The sequence below is a fragment of the Astatotilapia calliptera genome, chromosome 11, assembly GCF_900246225.1.
Source record: "Astatotilapia calliptera chromosome 11, fAstCal1.2, whole genome shotgun sequence".
Classification (NCBI taxonomy): Eukaryota; Metazoa; Chordata; class Actinopteri; order Cichliformes; family Cichlidae; genus Astatotilapia; species Astatotilapia calliptera.
In genome coordinates this window covers 28,370,196-28,397,244 of record NC_039312.1, presented here as the reverse complement: position 1 = coordinate 28,397,244, position 27,049 = coordinate 28,370,196, and the positions used below count along the sequence as shown (strand labels likewise).

At 37.7% G+C, this 27,049-nt stretch overlaps 2 protein-coding genes across 2 annotated transcripts; one reads left to right on the top strand and one right to left on the bottom strand.

Moving 5' to 3' along the window:
• Positions 1-1,533: 1,533 nt before the first annotated feature.
• Positions 1,534-8,900, top strand: LOC113031909 (atrial natriuretic peptide-converting enzyme-like). Its single transcript, XM_026184435.1, has 11 exons — positions 1,534-2,043; positions 2,708-3,067; positions 3,892-4,248; positions 5,104-5,457; positions 5,586-5,603; positions 6,572-6,635; positions 6,726-6,769; positions 7,104-7,254; positions 7,590-7,703; positions 7,999-8,066; positions 8,749-8,900. Exons 1-11 carry the CDS (start codon positions 1,654-1,656, stop codon positions 8,770-8,772), a joined length of 1,944 nt encoding a protein of 647 aa, XP_026040220.1. The 5' UTR covers positions 1,534-1,653; the 3' UTR covers positions 8,773-8,900.
• Positions 8,896-26,777, bottom strand: LOC113031908 (NACHT, LRR and PYD domains-containing protein 3-like). The gene is made up of 12 exons (XM_026184434.1): positions 26,687-26,777; positions 25,170-25,260; positions 23,669-23,776; positions 21,932-22,039; positions 21,242-21,305; positions 20,068-20,296; positions 17,788-19,585; positions 17,525-17,698; positions 17,001-17,174; positions 15,087-15,260; positions 14,849-14,895; positions 8,896-10,378 (listed from the first exon to the last, which is right to left on the bottom strand). Exons 2-12 carry the CDS (start codon positions 25,244-25,246, stop codon positions 9,852-9,854), a joined length of 3,480 nt encoding a protein of 1,159 aa, XP_026040219.1. The 5' UTR covers positions 25,247-25,260; positions 26,687-26,777; the 3' UTR covers positions 8,896-9,851.
• Between the last annotated feature and the right edge of the window lie 272 nt (positions 26,778-27,049).

Sequence of the window (27,049 nt, the reverse complement as noted above, 5' to 3'; positions counted from 1 at the left end):
CGCTGTTTTAGGGAACTTAGATATGATTAATACCTTTGTCACATTTGCAAAATTAGCATGCAACCATTAGTCAGCTCTCGGGTAATACAGAAACTTGGGGGGGGGAATAGTGCAATTACTCTTTTCAAAGGAAAAAAAGGAGGTTCTAAAAATAAAACCAAGGAAAAGAAAAAACACACAATGTTGTTAGAATTTGCTGACATAGTATACAGGATGCATGTCCCTTTTTAACTTCGGGACCCGGAAATCCCGAAGTTAAAATGGGACATGCGTTGTTGAGAATCACCAATCAAAGATCCTGTGGGATTTCGAAATACACACGGAAAAATTCATGATAGCTAACAAACCGCCCATGGCAGTCATGGACAAGCAGAGGAAGAAGGCCGTAGTGATAAATGTAGCTACACCAAGTGATAGTAACATCAGGGAAAAGGAACACGAGAAGCTGGAAAAATACCAGGGCTGAGAGAGGAGAAGAGAAAAGATGTGGAGGGTGAAGGCCTCAATGGTCCCCGTGGTAATCTGAACACTTGGGGCAGTGACCCCCAACGCAAACAAAATACAAACAAAATGCTAACAACACATCTGGACAACTTCTCAGACTTCCGTTGATTGAGCGAAATTGATGATCTTTAAAGACAGACAATAACCTGACAGGTTGTTTCATCAAGAAACCCATCCATATTTTGCACTGATGTCTTTTTCTAGGTCATATTGCACGAGACTATCAACTAATTGTCTTACCGGTAAAGCAGTGCGCTCTTCTCGAAATAAAAATTCCAGAAATGTCACGTGTTCACAGCTGTTTTTGTAAAGCAGTTATCATTTTCTAAAACATTCTGAGGACATGTTTAGGTCAAAGTCAAATTTATTACAACAGTTTTATACAGCACATTCTCAGCCCCCGCAAGACACCCATAAAGCACATAATCATAACCACGTGTTGTTCTTCTATAAAGCTCTTAATCTCTATGATGTAAGACTGCTGCTCTGAGACCAGTCTGGCTCTCATTTAGTGATGAGGTTTGTATTCACATGTGGTCTTAGCTTTGCTCCTAAATCAGTTTTGCTCGTACAAACTCCATTGGTGGAGTCGTACTCCACCTCTAAGGCTTACAGTAAGAGACACGCTGGTTTTAACATTTGTTTTCTTACCGTTTTCCTTCAAGTACTAGAACTAATACAAATTTGATTCTTAGGCTATTCAGTGACATCGGATTTTATATTGTAGGCTGTGTGATGAAGTATTCTGTTATTTATCTGGTAAAATCAAAACCTGGAGTCACAATGACAGTAGAGTACAGTAAAGTGTTCACATTCACTTTGTAACTTTCTGACCAGATGTCAGGGTTATTGTGCCAGCGTTTGCCAATACACTCTCACCCCTAGGCGTGAAAGCACATAAGCACAAGCAGATGTTTTTCTTGCAACTAAGCTCAGAATCAGTCTCCTGCTCTGAGATCAGTTTGGTTCTTATTTGTGTTGGGCAACCTGTTTAAATGTGACCTTAACAGTGGTCCTAAATCAGTGCCTTGTTTGTAGAAACTCCATTTGTGGACTCATACTCCACCTCCACATTGGAGACACACTCATCTCAAACCTCCTAAAGCTTTGCTAATCTATCCAGGACAGTTTTCGAGCTTACTACGAGCCATGAAGCATTTGTTTTTGGCGGTTTTGGGTTTGCTGTCTCTTCAGTGGGTACACAGCAGGAGCGATGACAGGACAAACTGCAAGCCATTTACAGCCAGCTTTTGTCAAGGTGTGGGGTACACCACTACCCTTCATCCAACGGGAGTTCAAGGCTACAACCTGCAGCAAATTGGTCAGATTGTGGAGACTGCTTGCTCACCGCATGTTGCCAAACTTATGTGTCGCATTGTTGTGCCTGAATGCAGCTCAGAGGACGATAGCAGGTTGAAACCATGCCGAGCTCTCTGTGTACAAGTCAAGGCAGACTGTGAATCCACCCTCAGAGCAAAGTGGTTGTCCTGGCCTCTAAGGCTCCGATGTGAGACTTTACCTGAGAGCAACTGTGTAGGGGTGAGTATAAAATAATAAGAATGTAATGTCTTACGCTGTCTGGCAAACGTAACGCAATATAGCTGACTGAACTCAACAGTCATAATCATGAATGTTTGTTTTTTTTATTATTCAGCTTTTAGCATCAATATCACGGGATATTCAATATTAAAACTGCACAGTCTTTGCTACTGTGGATTTTTTATGTTTTTTTTCCTGATTATTAACTGGAAAAAAGTGCTTTTTGTTTAATGTTTCATGCATCACCTCACATGTGGAATAGAGCACAAGTTAAAGCATATGAAAGGTCTCATTTTCACCCAATTAATTAATGGATTGTTTCACAATTTATTGTTGCATTGTCTGTTCAGCTTTGGCATAGCCCTTTCACTGACATTAACAAACTTTAAATGGGAACATCCAGTTATTGTAACACTTCATGGTATTGTCCTCATCTCCTGGCTAATATTCAGCTCATCTGTTTGTGTTTTTCACAATTTGTCAATTCATGCAGTCATTCCACAAGTATGTAGAAATGAAAATGCAATGCCTCTTTAAGACTCTTCATTTCATCAGATTTCATGTATAAAACCAAATGCACCAATACCAGAAGAGAATGCATGCTTTTATACTCCCATTAATATTAAAAATATAAACTAAAAGGTTTATGTTTGTGTTCATCCAGGCGTCATCAGTCGTCAGTGTTATTCAGACACCCCCTTCAGCATGTCAGCCAATCACGGTTCCTTTCTGCAAAGACACGACTTACACAGAAACTGTGCTGCCCGGGCAGGAAACCCAAGACAATATAGCCTTAACAATAAACCGGTTTAATCCACTTGTGACATCAGGATGCTCCCCTCATCTGAAGCCATTCTTATGCTCCGTCTACGTTCCCGAGTGTGTGTCAGGAAAACCTCGTCCACCTTGCAGAACGCTCTGTGAGCATGCAAGGTCCCACTGTGGAGCACAGATGAGAAGTTTAAGTTTGGAGTGGCCCGAAGCTCTCAAGTGTGAAGCATTTACCACAGAGTCCTGTGAACATGTAAGTAATATGAAGATAAACAATATTCACAAAGACGCTTATACACTGTGATGAAAGCTCTGACTCTTTCACTTGCCTTTCTGGCTGAGTAGCTCAAATCTGTTTCAGCTCTGCATATGTTTGGGAATATGCTTTTTTGTACTTGTAACTCTATCAAATAGTAAGTGCTGGTTAATGACAATAAATGATAGTACATTTATTCATCCATTTTCTTCCACTTCTTCAATGTGGCAGGGGGGGAGTAGACCCTGGACAGGTTGTCGCAGGGCTTCCACAAAGAGACAGACATCCAGTCACAGTCACATTGACACCTTTGGCCAGTTTAGAATAACTGATCAACCATTACATTCCCCCTTTACAACAGTCAGCTTTTCAATTGCCTTAGAATGAAGACATAGTGAAGTCACTCTTCCAGCATGCTCTCTAGTTAGCCAAGTTTTGGCCAAGGGAAACTTTGGCAGCTCACAAACCCTTAGACCTGATAGAATAAGACAGACAAGTATCACAGGATGGACAGTTTGGATATACTCTCTTTGGCAATAAGAGTTAAAATGAGCATGCAGATTTGTAGCTAATTAGCAATGGCATTGTTCATTCATTCTTCTAATCATCCACTTCATTACCTGTCTATTATTATTATTATTATTATTATTATTATTATTATTATTATTATTATTATTATTTACCAGTTCAGGTTTGTGGGTGGGCAACACAGCTACACACTTCAAACCTGAAATCCTCTTACTGTGATACTGTTAGCCACTGCACTACTGTGCTTCCCAGCATTGTTGACATTTAACTAATTTCTGTTTCTGTTCATCCAGGTTCCAGTCATCAGTGTTAGTCAAGCACCCTCTGCAGCATGTCAGCCAATCACTGTTCCTCTCTGCAAAGACCTGCATTACACAGAAACCGTGCTGCCTGAGAAAGAAACCCAAGATGTTATAAGCCTGAAGATAAATCAGTTTTATCCACTAGTTAAAGTGGAGTGCTCCTCCCACTTAAAGCCGCTATTGTGCTCTATTTTCGTTCCTGAGTGTGTGTCAGGGAAACCTCGTCCTCCCTGCAGAACTCTCTGTGAGAAAGCAAAGTCCGGCTGTGAGCCACTGATGAACAAGTTTGGCATACCATGGCCTGAAGAACTGAAGTGTACAGCATTTACTACAGAGTCCTGTGAGCATGTAAGTCTGACACAACACTCTAACACTTTTGTGTCAAACTCAATTTAGTCATGGGCGACCTATGACCCAGTTTAGACCAGTAAAACCAATGCACTGTATTGGAATACATTCTGAGATCATTAATCTGACGAACAGCCGAGATTTTTTAAAAAGCTGAAACCATAAGAGCAATAAGACACCCAATACCTTACATTGTTAATCATTTGCAAGACAACAGAATCTACTATTTCCTGTGAAATTATTTCTCGTTTAATAAGTTTACATAACAGATGATGTGCAGCCCTTAGATGCCTTAAGAAAAAAAGTGCAAATTCAACAGATTATCTCATTTGTCCCCATTTATTATGTAAAAGTATTCATAGTAGTATTTGTCCATTTTTATGGCTCAACCAATCTACTGAGATTAAATTTTTTTAAATACTTTTCATACTTAAAAAAACATCTTTAAGGCCACAGGGTGTAAAAAACGTTTTGATTGTAGATTTGTACAAACCAGAAAATGTCAAAACTAATGAGTCCAGGATTCAGAGTGACATACAACAAAAACAGATTTATTTGGACTTCAAAGACAGTTTTTAACAATACAAGCAGAAGTGAGTTACAACAGCACAAGATTACCTTTCGTGGTGTCTTGTTCTGCTGATGTGTCCATTTTTTTCTGTCACCATACTGATATTCCCCTCATATTTGCAAGTCTATGTATAATTTGGTATTTAAAATTTTTTCAGGCTTTAGCTGGATTTTTGTGGCACATATTTACGTAAAGACCATGTTTCACTATAAAATTATTAAAGAAATGTATCACATGCTGAAGGTAACCAGAGCTGGAATGACACTGTGTACTTGTGTCTCCAGTATGGCGTGAGCAGCAGCGGTGGGGTCTGTGAGCCAATCACCATACCAATGTGCCAGGGTCTGTCCTACAACCAGACCCTCATTCCAAATCTTCTGGGACACACAAGCCAAAGAGAAGCATTCACGAAGATGTCCTTCTTCAACTCCATGGTGCAAACCGTGTGCTCGGTGGACATACGCATCTTCCTGTGTCGGGTTTATGCCCCTCAGTGTGAGGCAGGGCAAGCGCAGTGGCCCTGCAGGTCATTCTGTGAGAAAGCCAGACGGGACTGTGAGGGACTGATGTCCAATTTTGGCATTTCCTGGCCAGAAGAACTGCAATGCAGCTCATTCCCAGAGGAAATGTGCATATCAGTAAGTAATCGACAATTTGTTGATGACCAAAGAAACATTAAAAATGTAATTTAATGAAGTAAAATGAGTTATTTTTCTTTTTCAGTTATTTATCTTTACTTGACATCTTCCTTTTTTTTCTTTCACAGGAAGAAAAAAGGTCTAAGGTATTTCAGTTCTTCAGAAATTTAAAGTAAATTTGATAACTTTTACTTATTGCTTCTTTTGTAAGTGGACAACTCAGGGGGTGTGGGGCTGATAACAAAGTTTTAACCTGCCAGTGCTGATTTCAATTTGGTTGTCCATCTCAGCAAAAACAGATAGGTGGGAATCCAATGATGTCATCAGTGCTGCTTTAGTGACGCCTAGTGGCTGAAGGGAGCTCATCACCATCACCAAAGGCATTAATACTCTTTGCTTCCTTAATTTGAGTCAAAAGAGACATAAATGTGACAGTGGATAGGAAATAAATTAATAATAAATAAACTTTGATAAATTACAACAAAAAAAATCATAAAACAAATAAAAAATAAAAACTTTAAGGGTCTCTGGTGTCGATGAATACATCTGTTTGTAGTCTAGCAGGATTTGTCCAGCAGTTGATAGTAAAAAAATAATAATAATAATGACCAAACATAAAACCCAATTTCCTTTGGGGTCAACCTTCAGGATCAATAAAGTTTTATTGAATTGAAAAGTACACAGGATTCAATCTTTTAAGTAATCTCTGATACAGAATGTTTTATGATGAAGGGAAATTATTTCCACATGTTAAATGTTTTGGTATTTCTGAATAATAACAGATGTTTACAGTACAGCTTTACAGGGTGTCTCTAAATGATTTCCACCCATCAAAAGGAGACTTGTGGTTTAGTGTGTATGACTAATACAATCAAACTATGACTGATTATGTAGATCATAGTGGTTTAAAGACAAAAAAAGTTAAAAACAAATCCATGTAGTACATTCAACTGACACTAAAATGAACTGAAAGTTGCTTTATAACTGAGGTTGTGGTGTGCATACACATACCGCATCTTTGGGATGTAATTATTCAATAATGGTATAATGGTAATGGTAATGGTATAATACTGCAAAATTTCCATTACACGACCACTTTTGTCCTTGTTTGCAGATGTTGAACGCTGAAGATGTCGCTGCTAAACTGGAGGCTGGTGGCTATTCTGTTCATGGAAAAGGTTTGTTTCATTTCCAACACCAACATTTTCAATAATAATTGAAGAACAATATTTAAATTCATGTTTTTTTATTTATTTTTCGAAATTTAGCTCTTACTCTCAGTACTGCTCGTCTGCTGCTGACTCTCATGGATGTATCCTTTTTTTGTGGCAGTTAGTAGAACCAGAACTACAAATTCTAGCCAACAGTTTAACACTTAAAGAAATAAGAAGTAAATAATTTGGGGAGGGGGAACCTTCATGTGACTGATTTTACACTTAATGACTTCTTTTTTTTAATAGCAAAGGAAGTAAAGGCTTGTGGGTAGTGTAATAGTTAAAGCCATGCCAACATGATGCATAGAAAACATTAATATGGAAACCTCCCGTGTTATAAAATTATCCATTTGGCATATGTTTCCATTTATTGCAATTATGTGTTTAGCTATGTATATTGCATGCTTCATGCTCTTTAACCAGCACTTTCAGGCAGACCAGTCTGGAGACCTGGATGTGGTGGAGTTCTTCAAACTGGAGCGTTTTGTGGGCGCTATCAGGAGAGAATACGTGGAGAGCTATGGGAGCAGGAATCAACCCTCTGTTACTGAGAACCAAATGAAAAAGGCTTTGGTTGCCCGTGGTATGACATTATTTCTTTAAAAGTACAGTAAAAATACATCCATTGACATCCATCATTTCTCCTTCATAACTTTGCTGATAAATCAAGAAAATATACAGATATTTCTGATATCATAGTTGCGCACTCAGCTGTGTTCAGCTTACAGTACACACTGGACACATTATACAGACATAAGCTGCAAAGTCACAGAAAACCAAACTGTACTGTATATTATATTCTTGATGCAGTACAAAAGGTTTGGATGTGTCATTAGAAAGATTCAAAACATTTAAGAAGCAGTCATTTATTTGTAAAAATAAAATAAATAATCGGGGAAAATTCACTGATTATTGCAGAATTTCATTTGGATGACGAAACCTTCAGAGTTCTGTGGCAGGAATATCGCTCAGAGGGTGGGATCAACTATGATAAATATGTGGCTGCCCTGGCAAAACTTCAGATCCTCAAAGGTAACTGCAACTGTAACACATTGACACTGACTTTAAGGATATACTCCAGCTCAATATTACACAATGTGTCTACTACACCAGATATGATGTCTAGAACTATTTTTTTTAAGTATTAATGGGGGGGGGAATGTGATGAATTAAAAGTCACTGAGTGCAAACCTTAAATTAATTTGTATCTATTCCCCAATAACCTTTGAATTGTTATTAATTTAGTTGCAATCATTTTTGTAGTTTTGATCCTTCTACAAGCTTGAAATGGTATTTCAAAGTTTTAAATATATGCCTCCTGTCTCAGATCGTTTCAAAGCCCATCTGCTGAACTTGCCCTGTGACTGTCAAGTGGCCAGCTTCACCATGAACCAGGTGAGTTTTCATGTTTTAAATAAAACCTGTGTAATTTAATCTAGCAAGTTTTTACATGTTCACCTATATGGAAAATTACAGAAAAGTGTAGACAATATTAATAATGACTAAAAAGTGTGTTAGTATAGATTATGCATGTGTATAAATCCAAAAAAGGCAAAAAGACTAAATATATAGACTAAAATACATTAGGCTGTAGTTGTTTGCAAGCAAAGGAAATTATGGGAGGTAATGAGATGAGATGAGAGCTTTTATTTGTCAGTTGCAGGTCTTTTGCCCACAACCGAGATGACAGACCTTGCCGACCGTACATACAATACACAAACATCACATTGGGGAGACAGGTCAGGCTAGGTAGCGAGGACAAATACAAACAGAAAAAATAGCAACAGAGAGATTTATTCTGAGGTCATTGGGTGATTAAGGTGTAAAAATCTGCACTTTGTTACATAAGGTAATTTGGGCTTTCATTCAGAGGAAAATACATGCATTTACTTTCTTTCTTTCTTTTTTTAAAGAGGTGAAGTAAATATTTATCTGTTTGATGTAAGTAGTAAAAATAGACTGTTTTCTGTCTTCTTTGCTACTTAGCCTAATAAGAGTTAAATAATAAAAAATATCTACATTTTACTGTGCCTATTTATTTTTACAGTTGCATTTTAAAGACTTGTTTTCTTTTCAGTTTATGAAGACAGCCATTGTGTGAGGAGCAGAGCTGAACTGACCACAAGAGGACTGTACGTAGGAAATAGCTGCATATCAATTTAGTGATGCAGAACTCTGCAAATATATATATGACTGAAATTTTCTTTAATGAAAAACATTTATTTTTAAATCACAGCAATATTAAAGTGACAATAAACACAGAAAAGAAACAGTTTTCAATGCCTGAAGTCTGATTTCAGTGTTAGTTTTAAATGTACTTCTGAATCACATACACATTATCATTTTGCTAAATCTTTACATGCTCACAATAAAATATTGTGAAAAATGTTCAAGAAACTTTTTCTGAACATTCTTTGTTGACAAGAAAATAATGAAATTACATTTGGAAGTCATAATAGGTTAAATAAAACAAAGCCTACTGCCTTTTTTACTTTCCATACAACTAATGAAATTAAAAGAGGTTTACATTGTAACAGTTACAGTATATTTACAGAAACTTCGTGCAACTTGTACAAAATTTACAGTCTTGCTATGGTTGAGTGAATAATCTCACAATTCAGATTTTTTTTTCCTCAATTTATTTATTACTTTTTTGAAGTTCAGAATTCTGATAATTTTGCAAAATATACAAGGAAACGTCATTGAATAAATGGCTGACTTTGTAAATTTCATACCCACACCTCAAGAGTCGAGCTCCACATCTTCGCTGCTGGAGCCAGCAAGTTCCACACTTGCACAGCCAGCCAAAGTCAAGCTGCCCAGTGCTCTAACCTCATCGCCACTGTACTGAGTGATGAAGATGCTGTTGTCCAGCCTCTCGAAGGTCCTGCACCGCAGCCAGCTCCAAGCCGAACATTCACTTCATGAATGTTCCCACAAGCCAGCTAAACTTCAAGCTGTGAATTGTGAATGGTGGGCCAGCTAACTTGAACTAGTGTGACCTAACCCTAGCTAGACTCAACTGCTTGAGACTTCTGTGCCAGAGCAGGCCTCTTTGATTAATTACTCAGACTTGCTGAATGGTCAGCTACTGGAAAAGCATTGGTGACTTTAAACTAAGGCCCTCATCTGTCACCCTACTGCATCTAAGATGAGTTCCAAACAGATTTAAAGATTTATCTAACACAAAGCCAGCGATGAGTTAAATGGATCAGTCCTGACCCTGAAAGCAGGGTAGACTGGCTCCTTGAATTCAGTATGGAAGGTCTGGAGGTGGATCAGTTTGCCAGAGGAGACATTAAAGAAGGACAGAGTGCCGGCATGCCAGTCCAGGTATACCCCTGTTCTGCTGGTAGCAGTTGTACGGATGGATCTTCTTTTGTTACCATGTTGGCAAGAGTAACCACCATTAGAGCACATCAGGGTCCAGGACTGATCATTGCATCCAAGACAGCTGTCATCCCCTTGCCCCTTCCTCCGGATTCCTTTGTACGTCACTCCTAAGTAAATATGTCCTTCCCATTCAACCTCCCAATAACAACAACCAGACAGACCCTCTGTACACAGCACTTGTTTCCAGTAGTCAAACCTCTCTGGGTGATCAGGATATGACTGCTTCTGTCTACCCATTGCCACTTTTCTGTTGTTGTTTGACATTACAAGGTTTTTGTTTGCAGTGTTTGGGTCCAGTGTGAGTTTACGGGCATCTGAAGGAAAGATAAAGCAGAACAGCAGTTTATTGTCTTACTCTAACTTAGATGCTGTTTCAATTTGGGGAGATTGCAACACGTGCTTTTTTAGGTGCACTTTACAGATTTACTTTTAAATCATCTCCAGGGAGTCAAAGGCCTGTTTGAAGGTTAAGACTTGGTTTTAGGAAAAAGCTGAAATTACTTTCAATTAAGGGCTAGCGTAAGATTTTCACAATTCAAGTGGTAATTATACTTTGTCATGGGTTTGAATACAGAGTTGTTCCTTGAACTCAGAGGATGAGTCCATGCAGTTACAAAAAATGATCAAGCATGTGAATGTCTGCATTTGCATAAACCCAATCAAACACGGGCAGACATGAAAACTATAACGCATGCATTCGTTGGGATTGTTATGAAACGTTATGAACAGAAAGCAACTATTAGCTAAAATATTAGAACCAACCACATAGTGTCAAACTTCAGATCCCAAATTTTTAAGTTGGTCATACACAAACAGATGGAGAGAACAGATTGACACACATCTGGATATATTGCTGGTCCGATTTTAGATATAACTGTCAATATTCCCAAATTGATTGAAGAAACATTTAAAAACAGTTCCTTGCATAAATCACAAAAAAAAAGGTTTGCTAAGATGTGGAAAGGTTTACTGTTAATTGTTCTCTGTTTAACAACATAAAGAAGTATATCTCATGTGGTTAAGAATGTTTCTGCTTCCAGGGTTAATACTTTTGCTGTATAAGGTGGAGATTTTATCAGAATAAGCTTAATACAGCCCACATAAGGATGCATCTTATTTTGGGTATTGCCAACAAAGAAGTTACTTTTTACAATGGATTTGCAGAGTCTCAGGCTTTTATTCACATTCATAAACATTTATTATATTTATATATTTTTTTCCTCTCTTCCCTCTAGCTTTGCCTCTCTCACATACCATAAATGTCTGTTGAAATACATCTCTTAAGTTTATTAGATTAATGATTTTCTGTGAGAAACACAAGTTTTTCTTCTTCAGGCTCAATCTGCCTACCATAGCAACAAAACAACAGACCACCCTTAATGCTCCCATTTCTAGAAAGGAAGTACTAAACGCTGTAAAAACTTTAAAGAACGGAAAAACCCCAGGACCTGATGGTTTTAGTAGGGAATTTTATATTTTATTTTATTTATATTAATTTAGTAAGCTGTTAATACCCATTACTTAATATGTTTAATTATTCGTTATTGCATAATAGATTACCTCAGACTTTAAGGGAAGCTAATATCTGTCTTATTTTGAAGAAGGGGAAGTGTGCAAAGTCTTGTTCACCTTATAGACTGATAGCTCTTCTAAATGTGGACCGGAAGATACTTTCTAAAATATTAGCTACCCGACTCGAAATTATCCTGCCTGTAATTATTAAAGAAGATCAAACAGGCTTTATAAAAGGCCGTAATTCCTGTAATAATGTCAGGTGCCTTCTCAATCTAAATAAGCTGCTCAGCAAAGGAACATGGGTGGTTTGGTGCTTTCTCTGGATGCTGAAAAAGCTTTTGACCAGATAGAATGGACTTAGTTATTTTACACTTTAAATAAATTCAGTCTTGGTGATAATTTCATTAAGTGGGTAAAAATTTTGGATGATAATCCTCAGGTGTCCATTTTGTCTTTTTTTTTTTTTTTTTTTTTTGCCTGTCCCGTTTGGCTCTTTTGCCATCAGAATTATTGTCTAAAGGCAAAGAAAGATGCCCAACGCCCATTTTGTCTAATGGACTGAAATCAGATAGTTTCCCATTGTTTAGAGGAACGAGGCAAGGCTGCCCACTGTCACCTCTTTTGTTTGCTATTGCCATTGCCATCGAACCGTTAGCCGAGGCGATAAGGACAGCACCTGATGTATGGGGCCTGCGAATCGATTATGAGCATAAGATCAGTTTATATGCAGATGATGTTTTAATATTTATTTCTGATCCAGGGACATCAATACTGGTTTTACTTAAGGCTATGCCAATTGGGAGCCCTAATTCAGTGCCAACTGGACTGTTTTCTTTCCCCTTCAAGCGGTCCACCACAGGTTTTGTATACTTAGGGATATTTATAACTCCAAAATTTAAACAAATGTATAAAGCAAATTTTGTCCCTCTGTTCGAGAAAGTAAAGCAGGATTTGGAGAGATGGAACTACCTACCTGTTTCCTGGCTAGGACGTATAGCTTTGGTTAAGATTAATATTTTGCCTCGACTGTTATTATCCTGTTCAAAGGATTCCAGTTATAGCTCTTTTATATGGAGCAAACGCAGACCAAAACTTAAGATGGCTACAGTACAGCTCCCAGATTCAGTAAGGGGTCTAGATTGACCAAAAATTAGAATATATCAATTGAGTACTCACATGTGCTATATTCATGACTGGGTTACAAATAATTCATACTCTATCTGGTTGGAGATTGAAACCTCTATTTCAAAGTATCCATTAAGGGACTTACTGTTCTTTAAGAACTTTAAAGATATTAGATCGAGCTGTGATAATCCAATCACACTTAATACACTTAAGGCCTGGCGGTTAGTATGTTGAATTGAGGGAAGGTTGAAATTAACATTATGTTTACCCCTATTGCGAATAATCTTGACTTTCAACCGGGGATGTTCGATATAGGTTTTAACGAATGGAAGAACAAAGGAATTCACAGACTGAGGGACTTATTCTCCGACAATGTGGTTATGCCATTTGACCAAATGGTGGAGAAATATTCTCTCCCCAAACATGACTTCTTCTGTTATTTACAGATAAGGCATTATATCTTGCACAGTACTAATTTCAGTGAGAACCATGAAAGTTCTCCTGTTGAGAAATTATTAGTTTGAACAGATAAAGAGGTACCTGTGAAGATATTTTATAAGGCTTTATATTCTGTACCTTCAGTGATGTCACAGAGGCTTAAAGGCACATAGAAAAAGGAGTTAGGTATAACAATTGATGATGAAGAGTGGAAAGATGTCTGGAGTTATGCCAAATCAATCTCAGTTTGTAATTGTACCAAAGCAATACAGTTAAAAATCATACACAGAATGTATATATATCCATATTTCGCAGACATCAATATAATCCTACCCTTTCACCCATGTGCCTCAAATGCAAGACAGAAATTGGTATAACTCACAGCTTCTGGTCATGTTTGAAATTGCAAGAATATTGGTCTAATGTGTTATCTGAAATGGAGAAGATTTTGGGCTGTGAATTGGAGATGGACCCTCTGTCGCTCATACTGGGCCTCCCCAGCCGGCGTTTAATATCAAAGAATAATAGGAGGTTGTATTGTATTCTCACCTATGCGACGAGGAAGAATATTCTACTCCAAAGGATTAATGAAAAAACACCAGCTATTAAAGGTTGGCAAAGAGTAGTTTTGGACCTAGTGCCATTGGAATATCTTACATGTGTACTGCAGTCAAAAACAGACCAATTCTTCAAGGTGTGGAACCTGATGTCTCTAATATTATGCTACAAGGATTCTCTTGAATATTCAAACGGCAGCGTTCTACTGGGACCACAGGTACTGTATTGTATACTTTATTTATCTTTTAGATGGATCTGAGCTGGCGTTTTGTTTTGTGCTTAGTTCTCAGTCTGTTTGTTTTTGTTTTTGCTTTGTTTTGGGGTTGTTTGTTTATTGATTTGTTGTTGTTTTTTTTGGGGGGGGGTGTTTGTTTGTTTTTTTGGCTCTGAACTGTACACTTTATTATGTTATGTAATTATGTACTATTTGTGAAAATGGAAAAAAATATAAAAAAAATATACAGTGGAACCCCGACTTACGAAATTAATTCGTTCCCGAGGGTCTTTCGTAAGTCTAAAATTTTCGTAAGTCGAAGCACCTATCGTGTCTTTTGAGTGAGGCAATGCTGATTGACAGGCTATAGGCTAATTGCTAGCTAGAACAACAATATGTCATTCAAGTGGAACAGCGAAGCACAAGTACAAAAGCCAAGGGGTTGTCACATGATTCAGAAGGCATTGTGGGCATTGTAGGCTCAGCCAATCAGAGCCAGTGGCTTTCATTACTCGGGCATTTTGCCGTAACACGGGCAGAAATACTGCCATTCAGTGCCTTCCTAACTTGAATTTTTCGTTAAATAGGGTATTCGTAAGTCGGGGTTCCACTGTATATAAAAATATATATTAAAAAAAAAAAGATATATGATGTTGGCTTGAAAAACTTGTTCCTTAGTATATCATATCAAATCAGGGCAAAAAGCTCTGAGTTTTTGCCCTGGTTGTTTGTGATGCTGGTAAACTGCAGTGGTACATTATAGAAATAAACTCACTGTGTCTTTGGTTAGAAATTAGTTCCATGATAGTAGGTTGAATACCACAAAATTACATAAATGAAATGACCTGAAGACTGTTAACACTTAACACTAACAACCAGTGCTGTAATTTTATTTAATGAAAAAAAAAGAAAAAAAAAAAAAGAGCATACTTACACTTCTGCAGAACAGGTTTTATGAACTGTGATCCACGGGGTTCAATCCTGGTAGGTATTGAAAAAGCAATTAACAGCAATTAACAAGGTTTGATGTGGACAAAGTTGTTGTTTTTTGTAATCATAACATTAAGAGAAATTAATTTTAGTTGCTTAGAAATTAGTCTGGTTTCATTTTTATGTTTGTTTTTTCTGAAATATTTTAAAGAAAATCAATTTACACCTTGGTCTATTCATACCTGAGATCATTCAGTGCCCAGTTTGAATTCTCTCTTCCAGCAGAGAGCAGCTTAACTCCAGATTCTCCTGGATGATTGTAACTCAGATCCAACAATTTCAGGTGAGCTGGGTTAGAATTTAGAGCAGAAGCCACCGAAGCACAGCCTTTCTTTGTGATCAGACATCCTGACAGCCTACACACACAAAAACACACAAACAGAGATTTCTGAAGCCTAAACAGCAAAAAAGTGTCAAGACTAACACAAGGAAGAGCTTTGAATGTTCTTCAAGAAGCCAGAGGAACTATTCCTTAAAACTACTTAAAGAAATTATAAGAAAGCCTGCAAAAGACAGTTCAGGCTATTTTAAACAAAAAAAGGTGGTCACACCAAATATTGATTTCCAATTGCACTTAATCAGTCTCTTTATTTGACTTCATTTCAATTCAACTGAATTTTAATTATACAATGCCAAATCACAACGGTTTATATTGTAAGGTAGACCCTACAATAATACAACAGAGAAAACCCAAACAATCATGACTAAGTGATATGAGCAAGTGCTTTGGTGACAGTGGGAAGGAAAAACTCCCTTTTAACAGGAAGAAACCTCCACCAGAACCAGGCTCAGGGAGGGGCAGGGCCATCTGCTGGTGTGAGGGGGGAGGAAGACAGGACAAAAGACACGAAGAAAGCCAGAGATTAACAATAACTAATAACTAAATGCAGAGAGGTGTATAAGCACGTAGTGAGTGAGAAAATCTCTTATGTAAGACTGATAACCCATATGGAAAAGAAATAGTAAAAACTTATAAAAGACTTGCATAAGATGTGGCCTACTTCATATAGTGAATCATATAAGGCTTATATGATTTACTCATGAAAGTGGCCACTTTCTCATTACTTTCATATATTGTTTTAGTAAGTATCCAAAACATACAAGTTTCATTTATATAATTTTTCAAGGGATCTTACATCTGTTTTCACTCTTGTATGCTTTTCATACAAGTTTCACACAAGACAGATACAAACTTTATAAGATTTATATATATCTTTTCCATATGGGAAGGAGTGGGTAGGGTTGAGCCACCATTTATTTTTGTTAACTTTTAACCTTCTGGAGTTAAGACTATGTTGTTGATTTGATACTTACAGGTTTTCTGAGCTTGTGTTCTGTTTTGTTGTTTTGTCCTTAACTCACTGTGAGGATTTAATCATCCTGACATAATTCCTGTTAATTTGCTGAATAATAAATACAACATTGGTTTATGCAGATAACTTGTTTGTTGTGGCTGCTTGGGTTTGGTAAGTGGACGCCTATCTCGTGTTGTGTTCTGGCCCCCTAGTCAGGGCATAATAATAATAATATTAGTAGTAGTAGTAGTAGTAGTAGTAATAATAATACATTTTATTTATAGGCGCCTTTAAAGACCCTCAAGGTCACCTTACAATAGTACAAAAAACACAAGGTAAATGAAAAATTTTTTTTTTTTTTTTTAAAAAGCATGAAAGTATAAAGGTAAACCAGGCGAGTGCTGTACCACTGATCCTAATAGATGCTAATCTATGAAGAAGGATGTGGTGAGAGACAGTATCAAAAGCTGCTGTCTCACTGTGACTCCAGTCAGCTGCAAACAGAAGATAATTTGTTATTTTTACTAGAGTTGTTTCTGTACTATGAAATGAATGGAAGCCAGACTGAAACTGTTCATACAAGTTATTACCAGTGAGGTGTCTATGAACCTGTGCATTCACTATCTTTTCCTGAATTTTTCCTGCAATAACTGAAAAGGTGACCCCTTGATACTGGCCTGAAAGGTTTGATGAAAAAAAAAAAAAAAAAGGGGGGGGGGGGGGGGACATATGAAAATATGATTTTTTTTTTTTCTGCCTAGATCATTTTTAAAGAGGCTGAACAAATGGCTGTATCCTGACCTGAGAGTTTCCAGTCTGCATTCTGGGCTTTTTAGTCCTTCACAGAGCAGCATCACAGCTGAATCCTCCAAGTTATTGTTACTCAGGTCCAGCTCTCTCAGACTGGAGGGCTTGGAGCAGAGAACAGAAGCCAGTGCCTCACAGCTTTTTCCTGACAAGTTGCAGCAACAAAGACTAAAAAAAAGGAACAAGTAACAAAATAGTGTGATGACAACAACTCATTGTCCTTAATATGCAGCCGTTTTCCACTACTGCCAAAAAAAAAAAGATAAGCATTTCAAAGATATTTTGTTAAGTTACAGTTATTATAGAATCACACTTATTATTACATTAGCACCATTAACAACAGTGGACCCTGTTAAAGAGCCAGTTATTGCAAATAAATACATACATACATACATACATGTTTTAATCTGATAATAGTCCGTTATAATAAAGAAATTACATTACTGATTTCACATTTGATGACATGTATTAATGCTAAAGCAGGTTTTAAATAACTATTTGATTCTTTTAATCCTAACCTGAGTGTTTCCAGTTTGCAGTGTGGACTCTGTAATCCTTCACAGAGCAGCTTCACTCCGGAATCCTGTACGTTGTTGTAATTCAGGTCTAGTTTTCTCAGACTGGAAGACTGGGAGCTAAGAACTGAGGCCAGAGGCTTCAAACTTCTCTCTGACAGGTCATGGCAACTCACCCTAAAAGTATTTGCAACAAAAAGTATTTGAACTGACAGATCTTTTTATACACCTTTATACATTTGATTTATACAGGTATTTTAACCTACACAGCTTTAGTAAATGCTTTGATCACTGGCAGCAGCCTCAGAAGAACCTCCTCTGAAGTGGAGTATTTATTTAAGTCAAACACATTCAGCTCTTCTTCTGATGACAGTAAGATGAAGACCAAAGCTGACCAATGAGAAGTAGACAGTTTATCTATGGGCAAACGTCCTGAGCTCAAGTGTTGTTGTATTTCTTCTGTTAGAGAATGATCATTTAGCTCATTCAGACAATGAAACAGGTTGATGCTCTTCTCTGGACAGGAAGTGGAACTGATCTTACTCTTGATGTACTGGACTGTTTTGTGATTGGTCAGTGAGCTGCTTTCTGTCTCTTTCACTAAACCATGTAGCAGTCTCTGATTGTTCTCCAAAGATAAACCAAGGAGGAAGCGCAGGAATAGGTCCAGGTGTCCATTTGGACTCTGTAAGGCCTGGTCTACAGCACTCTGGTAGAGAGATAGTGAATCAGGTTTGGCTTTAAACAGTCTGGACCACACTGAAGTTCCTTCTGACATCAAATTGACTCCAGAATTGAAAAATGTCAGATAAACATGAAGAGCAGCAAGAAACTCCTGAACACTCAGATGAACAAAGGAGAACATCTTGTCTCGGTACAATCCACTTTCCTCTTGAAAAACTTGTGTGAATACTCCTGAGTACCAAGAGGCTGCTCTGATATCAATGCCACCCTCTGTCAGATCTGATTCATAAAAGATCAGGTTTCCTTTGTGCAGCTCCTTATATGCCAGTTCTGCCAATGACTCGACCATCTTTCTGGTCTCTGGAGTCCAGTGTGAATCTGTCACAACTCCTCCATCATACTTGATGTTCTTCAGTTTGCACTGAACCACCAGGAAGTGAATATACATCTCAGTTAGGGTCTTGGGCAGCTCTCCTCCTTCTTTTGTTTTTAATACCTTCTCCAGAACTGTAGCAGAGATCCAGCAGAAGACAGGGATGTGGCACATGATGTGAAGGCTTCGTGACCTTTTGATATGGGAAATAATTCTGCTTCTCTGCTCTTCTTCACTAAATCTCTTGTGGAAATATTCCTCCTTCTCCATGTCGTTGAAACCTCTAACCTCTGTCACCATGTCTACGTACTCAGGTGGGATCTGATTGGCTGCTGCAGGTCGTGTGGTTATCCAGACACGAGCAGAGGAAAGCAATTTTCCACTTATGATGTTTGTCAGTAGCACATCCAATGAGGTGGACTCTGTAACATCAGTCAGGATATCAGTTTTGTGGAAGTCCAGTGAAAGTCGAGACTCATCCAAACCATCAAAGATAAACAAAACCCTAAAATCCTGGAACCTGCAGATTCCTTCTTCTTTCATTTCAGGAAAGAAGTGATTAACAAGTTCCACCAAACTAAACCTTTCCTCTCTCAGCACATTCAGCTCTCTGAAGGAAAATAGAAATATGAATTGGATATGCTGGTTGACTTTGCCTTCAGCCCAGTCCAAAGCAAACTTCTGCGTTAAAACTGTTTTCCCCATGCCAGCCACTCCTGTTGTCATGACTGTTCTAATTGGTTCATCTATTTCAGTAGAGAGTTTAAATATGTCTTCTTGTTTGATTTTTGGTTCAGTTCCATCTGATTTCCTGGATGCTGCTTCAATCTGTCTGACTTCATGCTCAGAGTTGACCTCTGTAAATCTCCCCTCTGTGATATAGAGCTCTGTGTAGATCTGATTCAGAAGAGTTGGATTTCCTGCTTTGGCAATCCCCTCAAACACACACTGAAACTTCTTCTTTAGACTTGATTTGAGTTTATATGGACACATGGCCCCAGAAGCTCCTAACAAGAAAAATGATAAATTGTATTAAATTAGATCATGGTACAGATATCTCAATTTCCCTACTTTAAACCAAAGACAAATTAGGTGACAGAAAAATAATAAAAAGCTGACACAAACAAAGCCACATTTATCTCTTAATGTGATGGTAGAAAATCATTTCTTTTGGGGGGTTTTGGTCCACATGTTAATTTTATGCACATGTGATATTGAAATAATCCAAAATTTTATAAGCAAAATAATCAACTTATTGTCACTACTGAATCACTCACTGGGTGATTCAGTAAAGAATTTTACTAATAGAAAAAAATGTGATTTCTACTACCCAGACAGAAACTCTTGATATACTCTTGGATAGTATGCATAGCTAAGAAGACCTTTAAAGATGTAATGTTTTGTATAGAAGATTTTCAGCACCTCAGATTTTAATTGTTTTGGCTTGTATGTTTGTTTTGCTTCATCTACTGTATTAAAAACCTCTTACTGTTTTGCAGAGAGTCAGCCAGCTCTCCATGTTTCATTCGTCTCATGACCTGCAGTGTGATTTTCAGAAAAGCCTCTCTGCTCCTCCATATCTGGTCTTCATCTTCACTATTATTTATCTCCTCCTCCTTAGCTTGACTCTCCAAGCATTTTGGGTAATCTGGACTCAGCAATTTACGGAATGTCTTCAGCTCATTTTTCACAAAAGTAACAATGTTCTCCTCAACAACCTGTAATACAATAAAATTTCAGTTTCAAAAGCAGAAATGTATCTCTGTCAAAAGCTTTGATTCTTCATTTCACAGACCACTGTCCAAAATGTATTATTATGTACCTTCAGTTGACTCCTTTCTATCTTCTTTCTAAATCTAGGGAAGAGCCATGTATACAAACTCATTCCACCCACATGTAAATATTCTTTTATTCTTTTAGTTTGTTTGTAAAGTTGTTGTATAAAATGCTAAATAGTTTCACCTCAGTTCTTTCTTTACCACAACAGACTGGTGCAAAACACTGCAGACCCTGTGCCAAGCCATTTGTCAATCCCACTCTGTACTTTTCCCCCCATAAACAAAACCCAAGATACCTGAATTCCACCACTTGGGGAAACAGCTCCTCCCCAATTTGGAGTGGACACTTTCCCCCTTAAACCCTTAATAAGAAACACTGCTTTAGACTTGGTGCAAATTCTGATTCCAGCCATTTCATAATGAGTTTCAAGTAGAGGTCAATACTTGATGACACCAAAAGGGCAACATCAAAAAAAAAGATGTGATCCTGAAAGGTTCAGCTATGTCAATCAAGATGGCCCAACAACATCCTAAGACTTCAGGAACTCAGGGTTAAACTCATTCAGTCCCCCCCCCCCCAGAAGGAGCCCACATTACATTACATGAAGTGTCAACCATCTGGTTGTGTAAGTGCCACCACAATAGGCCACAGCCAGTTTCCTACTGCTGACTCAGCAGTAGAAGCGTGGAAGATAGTTCATATGGACTGAATGTCCCCAGTTTTTCTCAGTGTTCTGCAAAATGCGGAAGTTGAAGATTTCCTGGATCAGGACCTCCACCACACACTCTCAGAATACACTCAAAATATGTTTTGGTGAACTAGACCAGTTAAAGTACTCTGTTTCTTTTATTTATTTACAGAGGGTTGCTTATACAGTTACTAACCAGAAATATGGAGTCCAGGTCTGTCTGATGATGGGTGGACCCCTCTGACACCGTCTGGTGACCTCTGTGGGCAAAACATGACTAAAATTATTGCTAGGGAACTGCATCAGGTTTACTGCTAGGGAGTCAAATAACACATCAGTAATGCCACTCACTAATCACCTCCAGGTCACACTGTATTGATGCAGTATTTTGTGGTAAAGAAGATGGAAATCCGTATGGAATGTTAATGAACATACTTTTCAGATGTTAAGTAATATACGTTATGTCTTGATTTGAATTTTTTGATTGATCCAAGTAAATATTCCGGAATAATAGATTTCTGATTTGAATGAGCCGTAAGCCACAGTCATGAAAATTAAAACAAAAAGGTCATTACGTAAGTTTAGATTAGATAAAGTATTTAAAACAAAGAAAAAGGAATAAGAGAACAAAATTATTCTGTATACAAAGAGGAGACATATTTGTATACGTTACATAACAACACAACATTTTTGGTTTGGGACAAAACACATTAAAACAAATGTGCATTTAAAAAAAAATAATAGAAGCTACATTAAATGGAGCCCATGGTACTTGCCTCAGGAAGTCTGTGCTTACTGACTGACACACTTGATGGCAAGAGAAGCAAACAACATAGATCTTAATACCGATCTCACAGTTATGCTAAAAACTGCTCTGCTGACTTACTCTGTAGCTGATTCTTGTTGGTTGAAACTAATCGGGTAATCCCTGGATCTCTGACTCTCCATGGATACACAGCTTTGTGAAGTTGAGTTTAATTGTTCCTGCTTAGTCCTGAAAGAAATGGACAACACAAAAAATTCAAAGGATAAGTGTTACTAGTTATGCTCCAGCAATGTCATGCTCCACCAGACTTGTGGAGCATGACATTGTTTTAAGACCTGATGCAGCTGTGAAGCGTTTGAGTTACAGGATACCAGAACACTTCCTGGTGGAGCTAAAGGAGGAGGTGGACCTCATGCTGTCTCTTGGAATCATCCAACCTTCAACAAGTGAGTGTTGCAACCCTGTTGTCTTTTATGAGCTCAACATTTATTACTTTTGTAAATATGATTTTTTTGGGTTAAATAAACGGAAACCCTATTTTTCTAATAATTCCTGTGACGACTCCTGCTTTTTCAACTCAGTCCATCACAATATAAATAAACAATGTTTTTAAAATTTTTAATCAATTTAATTCCATTCAATGGCTTTCAGAAATATTCACCATATACAGTTAGGCCAATATTTATTTGGATACTGGCACAAGTTTTGTTTTCTGTTTACTGAAACATATCCCAGTTGTAGTTATATAATAAACATGAACAGAAAGTGTAGACTCTCAGCTTTCATTTGAGGGTATCCACATTCAAATTGGAAGAAGGATTTAGGAGTTTCAGCTCCTTACCATGTGCCACATTCTTTTTAAAAGGAACAAAAATAATTGGACAATTGACTCAAAGGCTATTTCATGGGCATGGATGGGCAATTCCTTCGTTATGTCATGTAGGATCAGTTAGGGAGATAAAAGGCCTGGAGTTGATTTGAGCCGTAGCGCTTGCATTTGGAAGATTTTGCTGTGAACAGAACATGCTGTCAAAGGAATTCTCCATTCAGGTTAACAAACCATCTTTAAGGAGTGAAAACTGATTAAAAAAAAAAAAAAAGCCATCCGAGAAATTGCTACAAGATTAGGAGTGACAAAATCTACAGTTTGGTACAAAAATATGGAGTCCAGGTCTGTCTGATGATAGGTGGACCCCTCTGACACTGTCTGGTGACCCCTGTGGGCACAACATGACTCATTATTGATGATTACTAAATCATGTCCCTCTTATAGTGCTAAGGAGTCAAATAACACATCAGTAATGCCACTCACTAATCACCTCCAGGTCACACTGTATTGATGCAGTAATTTGTGATATAGGAGGTCAAAATCAGTATGGAATATTAATGAACATACTTTTCAGACATTGAGTACCATACATTATTTCTTGATTTGATTTTTTGATTGATCCAAGTAAATATTCCGAAATAATGGATTTCTGATTTGAATGAGCCGTAAGCCACAGTCATGAAAATTAAAACAAAAAGTCATTACATATTGAGACAGAGGCAAGTTTAGATTTTGGCTTTGTAAAGTGTTTAAAACAAAGAAAAAGGAATAATAGAACAAATTTATTCTACATACAAAGAGGAGACATATTTGTATACATAACAGAACAACACAACATATTCAGTTTGGGACAGAACACATTAAAACAAATATGCATTTTTTTAAAAAAAGCATTAAATGGAGCCCATGGCACTTGCCTCAGGAAGTCTGTGCTTACTGACTGACACAGTTGATGGCAAGAGAAGCAAACAACATAGATCTTTTAATAATAATTTCATAGTTATGCTAAAACTGCTTTGCTGACTTACTCTGTAGCTGATTCTTGCTGGTTGAAACTAATCGGGTAATCCCTGGATCTCTGGCTCTCCATGGATACACAGCTTTGTGAAGTTGAGTTTGAATGTTCCTGCTTAGTCCTGAAAGAAATGTACCATACAAAAAAGTCGCACGGGAGTTCTATAGACTTCAGTCACTGACAGGAAAATGGTAAGTGGTACTAGTTACCATACATAGCCAGACATATTAGAGGAAAGGTACTGACCTCATACCTTATACTGTTTAGGATGTTGGAGATTTGATGTTTTACTTCATGATCACCAAGTGATTTATTACTTACTACTCATATTTTGTTATATATATTACTTTGAATATTATTTTTCAACATGCTTCATGTTTTAATTCAGTTTATGGTTATACTTTTGTACTCTGGTTTGTGTGTGCTCTGAAAATGTCAAGATGTGACAACAGAAAGCTAGTTTGCAAGTCGAGGTTATATACATCTGTCCAAGAATGCTACCAACATGTTTAACTGCTAACCAATGTAATGTCTTTAACATCCATGTGAAGAGTTTTACTGAAAAAAATGAATTATTTTTAGAGCATATTGGACATGGAGTATCAAACAATATATAACTCTGTTGATTTACTGCATTCTTATCTTTCATGATATAAATAAACATTTTTTTAATAAATTTTATTCCATTCACCGGCTTTCAGAAATATTCATTATATATAATTAGGTTCATATATATTGTGATACTGACTCAAGTTTTGTTTTCTGTTTACTGAAACATATTCCAGTTAAGAACAGAAAAAACCCATCTGAGAAATTCCTTGATGCATGCTCAATCATCCAGGTAAGTAAATCTCCAAAAGCTGATTCTGTTCATCTGGACGTAGCTGACAAAGCTATATCCAAATGAACAGAATCAACTTTTGGAGACATCCAAGAAATTGCTACAATATTAGGAGTCTTCAGTTTGGTACATGCTGAGAAAGAAATAAAACACGGGTGAACTCAGCAACACAAAAAGACCTGGATATCTACAGAAGACCACATTTCCATGGTGAAGAGAAATCCTTTCACAACAACCAACCAAGTGAACAAGTGAGGAAGGTGTATCAATATCAAAGTCTACCATAAAGAGAAGACTACGTGAAAGTGAATACAGAGGGTTCAACTCCAAGGTGCAAGCCACTTATAAGCCTTAAGAATAGAAAGGCTAGATTGGACTCTGCTAAAAAAAAAAAAAAAAAAAAAAAGGACACTTCAAGTATTTGGCTTTGACTATTTCCTACATTTCTAAGTACAAATATCCCTTCTATAGTTCCCTGAATGATCAAATTCATAATAGTATATACATTATCTATACTCAGTCTCTAAAATGTCCAAAAGAGCCCAGTTGAGAGGTAAAGGATGTGCTTTTTTAGAACAAGGGACAGAACAAAAATACCCAATCCCAACCTAGCAAAACATTATCCAAAACTTTAAATCGGAGGATTTTGAGTTGAAAGAGATTTCCATCTTACCTCTCGAGGTCTGCCTGGCTGCCATGTTCCTCATTTGAGGGCAGCAGTCCCTCATCTTTTTCCTCAGACTGACTCATAGGACAGTTTTTACCTTTACAAAAAAAACAAACCCAACATGTTCCATTATTATCAGGACTTGCTCATAACAGGGTTGTTAAATAATTTAAGGAGGTTCATTAGGTTCGATCCCTGGGCTCTCTGTCCTGGTCGTTGTGTCCCTGGGCAAGACACTTTGCCCTACTTGCCTACTGGTGTTGGCCAGAGGGGCCGATGGTGCGATATGGCAGCCTCGCTTCTGTCAATCTGCCCCAGGGCAGCTGTGGCTACAACTGTAGCTGCCTCCACCAGTGTATGAATGTGAGAGTGAATGAATAGTGGTATTGTAAAACGCTTTGGGTGCCTTGAAAAGCGCTATATAAATCCAATCCATTATTATTATTATTAGGTTCATCTTTCTGCCCACCTTCTTCAAACCAATTACCCTCCAAGCACCATATTTTAAATCACACTGCTCATCTTTGATTTTCCCTTGCAGAAACCTATGTGCAACCCACCTCACACATGTCATTTCATCCAAGCCTCCATCTTATTTTCACCACCACCAGCATCTACCAGAGGGCCCTGTCTCAATTCCTATCACCACTGAGATTTCACTCTGTGAGGAGCCATCGGAGTCTAATCAAATCTTTATTTAATTCCTTCTAATAATCTGGCCTTATTGAACTGCCAGCGGCTGTAATCAATATTATTTGCCAGTCAAAGTCGTCATTGTTGCTACTGTTTGAATACAGTTTGAATCGATACATTCCACCATCATCTGATTAAGATAGCTAGCTATGACTGAGATGGATGATTGTAAATAACACTGGTGCTCAAAAGAGGGAGGTGAAAAGAGAGCAGGATAAGTACAGTGCCAGGGCTTTGGATTCGAGCAGTGTTGTCACTGACTTTGCTAAGTGCAAAACCTAAAAGATGATGTTCTGATGGGTGAGTAGTTTGTGTTCTTTCCTGAAAGCAAACTGAAATAGTTATATGCTGAAAATATGTGCTCATATTTTAAGTACCTCCCCCCGACACCCCGGAAAGGAGATGCCTGTGCCTGTCAGCCTTGTATGCTTCCAGTAGTCCTTTTTAACCCAGCTAGTTTCACTTCCTCATAGCACTAAATTGTATGACGTGTTATCTAAGTACTATGATCACCAGGGTAGAGTTAGTCCGACGGGAAAACAACAGCGGGCCCCGATCAGTTCTTAGGTTCATACTGATGTTCACACGGTGTTTGTCTGCTTTTTATTACCAGTTTCATCACGTAAATAATAAAATTTTCCCGATAAAGCTTTCTAATTACGTCCTTTCGGCTATGTAGTCGAAATGGTTTTCAGTTTGCTTGGATAATAAAGACAGACTATTAGAGATATTTCCGTATTTTGTATATACTCGCTAAACGACGCCGTACACTTCGATACAGTAGAAATGAGACGTAACCTCAGACTTGAACAGCAGTTCTGCTGACCTACCTTTTATATGTTACCGAGTTATCTGTTGTGGCGAAAAAGGAGAAGCGAAAGTGTGAAGTTCTGTTGAAGTCAGCTGATTACGTGCTGTTGAAGTCAGCTGATTAGCCTACGTGCTGTTTAAAGAGTTATTCCCTCTATATCCAATGATTGAAACGTTCGTAGAGTTTTACAGAAAAATGCAGACTAATATAACCCTTTAGAAGAAGGAGAATAATATGGGCTACAAATAAATCATTTTCAGGCGGGGAAGCTGCTCAGTATTTCATACTCTATTTCAACATTGTATTATTGTTAAAAGCTGAATTCGTGTAAACTTAGTCATCTAATCGATTTCGGCATCAACGAGAATAACTAGGCTTGGTA